Source organism: Abramis brama, assembly GCF_963993115.1.
Source record: "Abramis brama genome assembly, chromosome: 15".
Classification (NCBI taxonomy): domain Eukaryota; kingdom Metazoa; phylum Chordata; class Actinopteri; order Cypriniformes; family Leuciscidae; genus Abramis; species Abramis brama.
The window spans coordinates 37,410,387-37,421,764 of record NC_139977.1 but is presented as its reverse complement, the minus strand read 5'-3'; the positions used below and the strand labels follow the sequence as shown (position 1 = coordinate 37,421,764).

The window sequence follows — 11,378 nt, the reverse complement described above, 5'->3', positions numbered from 1 at the left end:
TTAGTGAGTTAACAGCTTTGTTCATGCAAGGCCTTCAGCTATTAACTTCACTTGCTGGGTTAGCGGCCCAATAGCAAGAATTTTAATATCCAAATTGCAATGATCCTGTTTGTATTTTCAAATTTGTAATTGTGCGTAACACATTGTGCTCATAGAACACACGTTATAGTTGTTTGTGTTACTACAATGTGCACATAGGCTGATTAAGTTTATTCTTTAAAACACATGATTGCTTTACTGTAAGTGTTGTATGAAACATTTAGATTAAAAGGTTGTAGATGCTAAGAATTCTAGACCATGTATCTTGTGTAAACTGGAATAACTGTTTTACTGGAATTGCATAGCAATTTCAAGTTGCATGTGTGACTATGTTGAATTTGTTTGTCTCCCTAGTGGAAAACTGCTATTTTTCCATATAGCTGTAGTAAAACCACGCAAAAGAGCAGAGAATTGCCATGTGGCCACAATGTTAATCACAGTTTGCATTAACCATTAAAATGCTTTCCTCACAACAGGATTGAGTAACTCTGTACTTTGCACTTTGCATCATGCTCCTTAAACAGGATTTGGTTTATATATACTGAGCTTTTCATTAACGGTCCGTGTACCTTCGGATAATTTGTTTTTTCGTTTTTGTTTAAAAAACGGAAAAACGAAGAAACCGTTAGTTTATTGCATATTCAAACCTTCTCGTGGACATAAAAAACGAGTTTCAGTTTCTTTTATTTATTGTTTTTATTTTGTTTTCATCACACGTTGTTCTAATGCATCAAATGAAAATACAATTAAACCAAAAACGAAAAATGAAGGTTTTTAATGCTCAAAGCGCGTATTATTTCACCGGAAGTTTACTGTATCCCTGGTTACTGGCGCTTGCGATCTATGCTTGCGACAAACAAGTTCATCAATCAAGATGGGGTCAGTCCTGGATAATCACGCTGAAAACATAGTTAATATGATAAATAATGGAGCAACGTATTCTGATGTTTCCACTGCCTTGGCGTCCATTGGAATTGAAAGAGGCCATTCTGTGGCCAGCATAAAGAAGTTCCTTGGCGACCGCAACCTGGTAAAGAGAGGGCATTTGTCGGATGATCATTTGGAGGTGGCAGTGGCCAGTGCTATTCGAGAGGTGAGTTTATTTTTTATAATCCTGCTGCTGCTGCTACTACTAAGAGATGTGTAGGCTACTGTCCGCCTGCAATATCCGGTTTAATATTATTTCGTACAGACTGGACCGTCTTTTGGCCGAAAAATGATGACGGGTTACCTTGCCTCAAAGGGACTCCGCGTTTCAGAACGCCGCGTTGGATCAGCACTGAGGCTTGTCCATCAACCTTACCACCAAGCTCGTTTACAGGTGCCTATTTCACAGTGTTGTCTGTCTTTTCAGTTTAATTGTGTAATAATGTATGCAGTGTTTGATTAGTAAGTGTATAGTAAAATTGGGGTATGAGGAATTAATACAATACTAATCAAAGACTGCACAATTAAACTGAATAGACAACACATTGTATATGTTACATTATTAACCTTTAATGAACTAGTAAACTCATACATTTATTACCATTTAAATTCCCAGGGAGCACGAAACTTAAACCCAGTTCCTTACAATGCTGAGTATTTTGGTCACAAATTACATATTGACCAAAACGAGAAACTCGTAATGTTCGGAGTTACGCATGTGATCGCAGTTGATGGGTACAGCTACAGAGTCGTTGGGCATGCAACCATGCCTGTCAAGAACAACCTTACTATCTATGAGGAGGTGTACAGGTTAGTTGGAAAAACCCCTGTAATAAGAAATCATTAGTAAAATGAAATACTAGTTGAGTTCTGGTGTTAAATGTGTGTTGTTTGAGTCATTCAGCTCAACTAATAGATATGTGTTTTAATATCAACTGTATGCTTTTAGGATTTGGGCCATTTTTATTAACACTTTCCTTATTGTATTTCAGACCAGCTGTTCTGACCAATGGAATCTGGGACCAAGTACGTGTAGACTGTGGGAAAGAATTTTATTTATGTCTCTTTATGCAAGAGATACTAGCTGCATACAGATATAACACAGTAAGGGAGCCTTACAAGCAGACACCTTCAACAAAGGTGAGTAGTTAAAAAAAAAAAAAAAAAAATTAATCATTTGTTTGAAACCTGTGGTAGGCCTTCTATAAGTTAATGTTTTTGATTCATATATTCAGTACACATAAAAGTGGTGGACTGCAAGATTGTAATTTTAAGTTTTAAATCAGAATCACAGGATTGAGCGAATGTGGCCGGAGATAAACAACCGGGTCAATTACCCTATTAAGGAGGCTTTGATTCAGCTGACTGACCAGGAAATGATTGACATGGAGGACCCCACCACTCGCTACTGTGTGTCTGATCTCGCATGTCAGATAGGCCGCATTGGTGTAGGAAGAGTAGTGGACTCGTGGAATGCCCACAGAATACCAGGTATTCTTATTCTTATTAGCAACCAGTTTTTTTTTTTTTTTGAGAGACAAACTAAAAACACTTAATTTTTTGCAGGGAGAGGTGTCCCAAATGCCTTGGGAGAAGGCGGTTGCTTCAAAAAGTTAAGTGAAGACCTGCTACCCAATTCCATAGTTGCTGCAAACATGTACTTACAAGAGATGGGATCCTCTCTGACCACACCAACAACATTTGGCATCTACCCTTTCTTAACAGAAGAGGACTGTGCATATGCAGAGCAGTCGTTTATTGATCAGTTTCCTGACCTGTCTGTCCTCTACAACAGTGTAATTAACAACAATTACAGAAATTTTCAGGAAGCAGTTATGTGCCTTATTAACATTACTCACCGATATTCAAATCCTTAAAGGCAGTGTATCTACATGCACTCTTTGTGAAGATAGTGGAATTTAATTTTTTGATTATATTTTTAAGTAAGATTGTGGGTCTCATTTTGTGAACAAAATTTAGTGAATTAAGTCTTCTTAATGAACATTTCTATTTTTTGTTAAGATTTGTACAACCAGTAGCTGTAATTGAGCAAATTAAAGTTTATCAAGCAAGTACTTGTTTGAACAAAACATTTATTAAAACACATTCATTGAACAATGTTAAATACAATTTTTATACCAATGAGGGAAGACAAATAAAACATCTTAAAAGGTTAATGCTCCTTAATTCTTTGCCCTGGAATGTATGCAAAGCTCTGTGAATGTGTGGGATTTCTCAACCTGGAACTTCTTCCCTGGAAAACAAACACCTTACCAATTCTAGTATAACTACAGTATCTATAAGGATGATACGTTTTTTTTTTTTTTCGTGAAATTTTACAACCTGGAACATTGTTGTACTGAAGTATTATTTTATAAACTCCATTGCAGAAAAAAAAAAAAACCTGTACAGGTAGTTAAAGATTTTAAATTTGTGTGCAATTACACACTCTGGAACACTTTTAAAGGAACAATTTTACATGCTCCATATCAGAAAAAAAAAAAAATTGTAGGCAAGGATTTTACTTTTGTGTGCAATTTCACATCCTAGAACACCATGTCTATAAGAAAAAATGCTTCTTCAGAGAAGCATTTTACAAGACATTTCAAACTAACTCTTTCACAACATCTAGAACAGTTGACAGACCAGCCACCCTGATTATGTTTAGCACAGAAAACTCAGACCTGCACTTTAAGCATTGGTTTGATGTTAATGCCCATTCTTCAATGCAAGCTCTACACCCAATGATGCTCCGGCAACATTCGGACAGCATTGGCTCACTGATGATGTCTGTAAAAGAATGGAGGATATGCATTAAAACTATGTCAACATTTTTTGTTGCCTACATTTTAGCATGTTGAGGTATACTGGAGTATATACTGATTGCAAAATAAGTTGCAAAATAAAAATATTTAAGAAGCACTATTCATTCTTTAGAAAAACTAAGGCCCCGTTTACACGATGGGAAAACGCAGATATTTCCCTGCGTTTTGGCCTGTCATTTACACGAAAACGCCGTTTTTATCCCTGAAAACGATTATTTCTAAAAACTCCGGCCAAAGTGGAGATTTCTGAAAACGCCGGTTATGTGTTGCCGTGTCAACTGGGAGAAACGGGGTTTTAGGTTCTCAAACGTCACCTTATGCGCCAGAAAATGCTTATGTCATGTGAGCGCCCTATGTTTATAGTTTGTTTGGCTACTGTTTGATCATGGATGCTGTTAAGGTGGTACTCATTTTTACTTTTGTGAAAAAAAAAAAAAAAAAAATACTTTTGTGCAAACGCTTTTGGCCTGTTTGCATTTGCAAAACACAACTGCTGAACTATATCGAGGAGCAGAGGCGAAGGAGTACACGAAAATCAGCATTTTTACAGCAGCTTTTCCTTCCAAGACGCCGGTACATTGCCTCCCAACGTCTGTTGTTTTGAAAGGAACTGGAAGTCGCTCGTGCTATTTGTTGTTGTCGATTTTGAGGATTCTGATTGGCTTGCATGGCTTTATCCTTCTCCCTACGCTCCCTCCATCCGCTGCCCATAGGTTATGATGGCGCTCGAAGGCGAATTTATGCGGGTTGATGTAAACGACAACTTTTTTGAAAACGATGTTGTGTGCACGATGTTATTTTTGAAAACGGAGGGGGGGAAATATTCGTTTCTCTAAATACCCGGCTATGTGCAAATGTGGCCTAAGTAAAAGAAAAGCTGGTAAAGGAAAAGTTGTTCAGTTCATTGCTTAGCCATTTGGAGTCAAATTCACGCACACATCCATAAAAAGAAAAAGTGTAGTGTAGTCCAGTGGTTCCCAAACCTTTCCTGAAGGACCCCCAACACTGCACGTTTTCTTTGGCTCCCTAATCAAACACACCTGATTCAACTCATCAGCTCATTAACCCATGTGATAATGAGCTGATGAGTTGAATCTGGTGTGTTTGATTAGGGAGCCAAAGAAAACATGCAGTGTTAGGGGTCCTTCAGGACAGGTTTGGGAACCACTGGTGTAGTCCAGGGTATGTGAATGCTGCACACAAATATGGCAAGTTACACTACTCACAATAAGTTAGGGATATTGTTATTTACATGAGCTATTCCTATTTGGTCTGAATTTTAATGAAATAAGTAAAAGTATCCTTTGATATTACTAATAATGAATGAGAAGAAACACCATTTTCATTAGTGTAATATTTATTACCCCAAAAATGTAGACAATAACAAGGGTAGCCCCAAATAACAAAAATTGACAATGTCAGTAGCGGGTGTTTCCCCCATTGCCTCAATGACAGCTTGACAGCGACGTCTCATGCTCCTCACTAGCCTCATGATGTTGTCCTGAGGCAATGCGTTCCACTCTTCCACAAGTGCTGCACGCAGTTCTGCCAGGTCACGTGGGGGTGGGGTACGATCATCCAGTCTCTGCTTCAGCTGGTCCCAAACGTGCTCTATAGCAGTGGTTCCCAAACCTGTCCTGAAGGACCCCCAACACTGCACATTTTCTTTGTCTCCCTAATCAAACACACCTGATTCAACTCATCAACTCATTAACCCATGTGATAATGAGCTGATGAGTTGAATCAGGTGTGTTTGATTAGGGAGAAAGTTGGGGGTGTGCTGGCGGAATTGGGGGATGATGATGGGTTCTATGATGTCTCTGAGGTAAGAACGTGCAGTGACTGAGCCATCTACAATAACCAAATCAGTTTTGCGCTGACTGGTGATGCCTGCCCAAACTGTTACACCTCCTCCACCAAAGCTAACCCTGGGGACCATGTTGACCTCGGCGTCTCGCTCACCTCGCCTTCTAAAGCAACACTGAGTGTCGGGTCACCTTGCACAGAAATGATGGTCGTCAGTGTTGCTGGAGAAGGCGAGGTGAGCGAGACGTCGCTGTCAAGCTGTCATTGCAGCAAATGGTGGAAACACTGACATTGTCAATTTTTGTTATTTGGGGCTACCCTTGTTATTGTTTACATTTTTGGGGTAATAAATATTACACTAATGAAAATGGTGTTTCTTCTCATTCATTATTAGTAATATCAAAGGATACTTTTACTTATTTCATTAAAATTCAGACCAAATAGGAATAGCACTCATGTAAATAACAATATCCCTAACTTATTGTGAGTAGTGTATTTTAACTATAAACCCTTAAAGGGATAGTTCACCCAATTCATTCATGATTTACTCACCGTCAAGCCATCCTAGGTGTATATGACTATCTTCTTTCAGACGAACACATCAGACATACATTTAAAAATATCCTTAGTCCTCCAAGGTTTATAATGTTTGTGAATCACAGCCCAAATTTTGAAGACAAAAAAAATGCATCCATCCATAAAAAAATTAATCCATACGCCTCCAGGGGGATAATAAAGGCCTTCTGAAGCGAATCAATGCATTTGTGTAAGACAAAGATCCTTGTTTAAAACATTTGGGCTGTCATTCATAACTATTATAAACCTTGAAGGTCTAAGAATATTTTTAAATACATCTCTGTTCATCTAAAAGATAGTCATATACACCAAGGATAGCTTGCGGGTGAATAAAGCTTGGGATAATTTTCATTTTTGGGTGAACTATCCCTTTAAGTGTGTGGTAAATTGTGAAGTTAATACATCAGACACTTGGCGTCTCATACCTCTACAAACAAGGCAGGTGAAGGCCTCCTTGAGCTGTGATGCCTGCTGCATGTTGACTTGGTTTCTTTCCCTTGTGGCCAGTGTGTTGAGCTCCCGGAGTCTGACAGAAACACTCTCCAGACCTTGAGATGCCTCCAACACCTCCTCAATCTTTTCCAAAATGTCCTGCAATCCAGAATCTTCTTCCCTACACACACATAATATATATCAGTGGTTCCCAACCACATTCCTGGAGGCCCACCAACACTGCACATTTTGCATGTCTCCTCAAACACACCTGATTAAGGTTATCAGCTCATGATAGATAGATAGATAGATAGATAGATAGATAGACAGACAGACAGACATGCTTGTTTGTAACTTGATCAATAATTATACATTCCAATAACATTTACCTGGATTAATAACAACAAAATTAAAATAAACTTAATAGATCCAATAAAATAATATCAATCACCTCATCCTTTTTCGTCTGTGTTGAAGCCTGGAAAAATGGCTAATGAGCATCGCATTAATTTTTCTAGAGGTTTGTCTCCAATACTGAGAACCTTAACACATACAGTACACACAAAGGACACTACGTCAGTAACAGAATTACTAAACAAATGACAATAAAATATAATACAAATCGTGAGAGTTTTGTTACCTCGTGTTCCTTCTGAATCCATTATTTCGTTCCAGTTTGAATCCAGCAACACAGGAGATTCTGTAGTCCTTAGGTCAGCTTGAAGTTTCTGAACAATGCCTGTAACACTGGCCTCAGCTTCAGTAAACCTTACCACCACAACACTTTTGGGAACTGGTTTGCCATCTAGCACTTCTGCAATATTTATTGCTCTGAAATTTGGAAACAGATTTAACATTTGATGAACTCTCTTGTAGTATTTAGTTTACATATAAACCCTGTTTAAAAAAAAACACTCACAGTTAAGTGCAATAATATAAAGTAATAAATAAAAAGAAGGTTTTCAAACCTTGTCCAACTTCGGCTTGCACGGGGCGTTGTTGTGAGAACAGATCCAGATGATGCTGGTCTTGTGAAAGAGAAATGTCGCTGAACTGGTGATGAAGCAAATGCTGAAGTTGATGGGGTGTTTTGCGGCATCTCAATTGGGTCACCATGGACTTCATAATGAGCCCTTAATGTCAAATCCAACGAGCTGAAAGACCCTTCAGCATTGGGAAAGATTGCAACGTTTGAATCATCAGTCAAATAGAGACTGTCACTGCTGACCTACACCAGAAAGAACAAGAATTAGCCGAGTAAAATCGTATATCATTTCAAAGCCAGACATATTCAATTCAGTTTAATCAAGTTATGTAGCAGGCCAATGTTGCATCTATAACAGTTCTATAAAGTAATATGATGGTAAATGTAAAACCTCTGTGCAACAGCAACTTAAAATGTTTCTCTCACCCTTACTTTATATCACTCATGGAAAATATGGGCTGGCATATGTTCTATGCCAGTGCTTCTCATGCTTGGTCCTTGACTGTAGCACTGCACATGTTTCCCTTGTATGCCACATCCATTTTAGAGTACTAGTGAGCTCATCAGGAAGCATTATGTAAGGTGTGTTTGTTGTTTTGGATGTCTTCCATATTTAACACACCTGACATAGTACTCTAAAAACTGAAATAGATGTGCCATAAAAGAAAAATGTGCAGTGCTACATGGCATGAGAAACACTGGCATAGAACACATACCAGCCCATATGTTCCACAACTGTTATTAATAACTTAAGGATGAGATATATAAATTGATGTTGCACAGAGGTTTTACATTTACTGCAAAATCACATTACAAAACTTTTAAAGATATAAAATTTCCCAGTTATAGAAATCGATTCAAGTGAACTGACAGCTGAGATGTCAAATATATTAGAAGCAAACCTAAAAATCTTTATTAGATTTCGTACATACATTAGCAAAAAGTGTTACAATATATGTATGGCTCTACATTTATTCATACTCGCATGCTAATAGGTCATTTACTAAGACCAAACTATTAGTTTAGGACTATTCAATTTCGTTCCTGGAGGGCCATGACCAGCAGAGTTCAGTTCAAATCAAACAAATCAGAACCGTCTAATCAAGCTCTTCAGGATTATTACATTGATTATTACAGGCAGGTGTGTTTTATTAGGGTTGTTGAACTCCAGGAACATAAAGGAATAGCCATGTACTAGTTAGCTTATTGCCATAGTAGTTAACTTATTTAACCCCCTTTAAAATGATCTTTCTGTGAGTCTTGCAAACCTACCAGAAATATGCGCGAAATTTTTTCAGAACGCATATCTTCATCTTTGAGAGTGACTCTTTTGTTTCCATGAAAAAGCACGTATGTATCCATTTTATTCGCACGTGGAGGTAATAAGTGAACTAGATGAAGTGAAACCTAATTGCGCGTGCGCGAGTGGATACTTCCGGTGAACTAATACGCGCTTTGTGCATTAAAAACCTTCATTTTTCGTTTTTGGTTTAATTGTATTTTCATTTGATGCATTAGAACAACGTGTGATGAAAACAAAATAAAAACAATAAATAAAAGAAACTGAAACTCGTTTTTTATGTCCACGAGAAGGTTTGAATATGCAATAAACTAACGGTTTCTTCGTTTTTCCGTTTTTTAAACAAAAACGAAAAAACAAATTATCCGAAGGTACACGGACCATTAACACATTCACTGACAGTAATTCTATGGTTCCTCAAATTTTAATGTAAGAAGTAAAATGCGTTATGTGATGCATTAATGGCTGATTCATAATTTTATGAATATTGTTCAATTAGGAGATTTGCTTCATATGAAACATCATCATCATCATCATCATCATCATTATCACATGAATCCAGAAATATCTCGGGTAAGAACATTAATTCTGCACTTCATTTACTGTCTCCTGTTTCTAAGTGAGAAAGAGATGATCTGTGTGGTTTAGTGAAAGGACAGATAAATCATATGATCACAACAACTGGCTCTCTGAAACTGTGTTTTTTAGATCATCTCTTTGAATCACATGATGCTTTACAGGCAAACAGTCTCTGAGTTTCTGTTGACCAATAGCCATGCAGTAAACAGTTCAACAGGAAATGATGTTCATATGTTTTCATTTAAACCGCATGCTGAAGTTGTCCTTCTGTCATTGCCGTTTTATCATAGGTTACATGTTCCTCTTTTAGATTGACCACTCAGAAGCATTTCCTTAAATAGGTCTGATTATATTGAAGTGTTCACCATTGTGTGTGGCCAAATAAATGGTCTGTCAACAGTTCCTTGTCCTCTCTCAACTATAAACCAGTGATTATGGTGGGTTTGTTCTGCTAAAATAGCTGATCAAGATGGACAGATTTGCTCTCATATTCTTCATATTTCTCTCCTTTAAATCCCAAAATTCTCAAATCCACCAAAGCTCTTAGTGTACATTAAGGACTTCAAACATTTCTAAAATTCATTTTAAAAATACAAATTATTACACTGATCTTCATCTCTCTATTAATAGTGTTTTTAACAGGATCCAGGGCACATGAATGTCTCCATTATTTAACACACTTAAAGGGCACCTATTATGCAAAATTCACTTTTACATGGTGTTTGAACATAAATGTGTGTTGGCAGTGTGTGAGCAAAACCACCCTAGAATGATAAAAATCCACCCAGTAGTTCCCTTTCAAGGGAACTCGAGCTGCGTCGAGACGCGGTGGGAACGCCCTGCGTGATTGCGTCGTGAAGCACGTGTATAATCAGTCCAATGGAAAGACGAGACGTCATAGTGACGTCACCTACCAGGAAACTATAAGGCAGCCCCGCTGACACAGATCGCGTTAGCTTCTGTGCCTTCAGCAAGCGCTCTCTGTATATCTGTCCCTGTCATATTTATTGTTGTCTGTCAAGCTCAATATATATATCTATTTCAATGGCGAATAAGCAAGAATACAGGCGTTGTGTTGTTCCCTGCCCTCGTTACATCACGGGTGGGGACACACATCTGCTTTGTGTTTGTTGTTTGGGAGTGGAGCATGCCCAGTCAGTTCTCGAGGGAGCTGACTGTGAGCATTGCGTTAAGCTGTCCTTGCGGACGCTCCGCTCTCGCCGGGCGTTCTTTGAGGAGGACGGTTCGGTTCGCGCTCCCCGAGGTGCGGGTCCCGCTGCTACCGAGGCACAGCGGAGGCTTTCATCTTGGGGTTCGCATATGGATTTAGTAGCGGGGTTTGAGACGGGCCCCGCCCTTTCTCAGCCCTTACCTGCTGAATCCGGTGCTTCAGCTCAGGAAGGAGCCCGCGCTGCGGCTTCTCCTTCCCAGGCTGAGGCACCAATGTTGCGGCTATCCAGTTCTGAGGAACTGGATGTCGTCAGTATTGAGCAAAATATTGATGAGTGTTCGCCAGCTCGTATTTCTGGGGATGAGGAGCTTATGGAGGTTTTAACTCGTGCTGTTGCCAAGTTAAATATTGAATGGCCATCTGATGAAATTGAAACTGTATCTAATAAAAGTCTTTTAGATGAACGTTTTTTGCCATCAAAAACACGACCTCCTCGTCGGGAATTGCCGTTTTTTCCTGATCTCCACACTGAGGTATCGAGATCGTGGATTAAACCAGCTTCTTTCAGAGTGCACAATCCACAAACACATAACTATAGCAATATTAAAGATATTTCACACTATGGTTATTTGACAATGCCTCCGGCGGAAGAGACGCTTGCGAGCCATCTCTCCCCCGAGTCATCGTCATCACTGAAAGCCCCGACGTTACCCACCAAGCCATTAAAAGCTACATCTA

At 38.8% G+C, this 11,378-nt stretch overlaps 2 protein-coding genes across 2 annotated transcripts; one reads left to right on the top strand and one right to left on the bottom strand.

Annotated features, from left to right (window-relative positions):
• Nucleotides 1-1,666: 1,666 nt before the first annotated feature.
• Nucleotides 1,667-2,869, top strand: LOC311097966 (uncharacterized protein; the record flags this gene model as incomplete). The annotated part of the gene is made up of 4 exons (XM_084137976.1): nucleotides 1,667-1,776; nucleotides 1,959-2,106; nucleotides 2,253-2,457; nucleotides 2,533-2,869. The coding sequence occupies 4 exons, from the start codon at nucleotides 1,667-1,669 to the stop codon at nucleotides 2,841-2,843; spliced, it is 774 nt and encodes a 257-aa protein (XP_083994102.1). The 3' UTR covers nucleotides 2,844-2,869.
• A 499-nt stretch (nucleotides 2,870-3,368) lies between these two features.
• LOC311097758 (uncharacterized protein) lies at nucleotides 3,369-7,827 on the bottom strand. Its single transcript, XM_084137613.1, has 5 exons — nucleotides 7,574-7,827; nucleotides 7,246-7,436; nucleotides 7,057-7,147; nucleotides 6,599-6,786; nucleotides 3,369-3,756 (listed from the first exon to the last, which is right to left on the bottom strand). The coding sequence occupies exons 1-5, from the start codon at nucleotides 7,702-7,704 to the stop codon at nucleotides 3,572-3,574; spliced, it is 786 nt and encodes a 261-aa protein (XP_083993739.1). The 5' UTR covers nucleotides 7,705-7,827; the 3' UTR covers nucleotides 3,369-3,571.
• Nucleotides 7,828-11,378: the final 3,551 nt, after the last annotated feature.

Coding starts and splice junctions, on each gene's coding strand:
- LOC311097758 (XM_084137613.1), bottom strand. CDS start 7,704: ATGCCGCAAAACACCCCATCAACTTCAGCATTTGCTTCATCACCAGTT. Junction 7,437..7,573: donor GCAAGCCGAAGTTGGACAAG/GTTTGAAAACCT, acceptor TCCAAATTTCAG/AGCAATAAATATTGCAGAAG. Junction 7,148..7,245: donor GGATTCAGAAGGAACACGAG/GTAACAAAACTC, acceptor GTATGTGTTAAG/GTTCTCAGTATTGGAGACAA.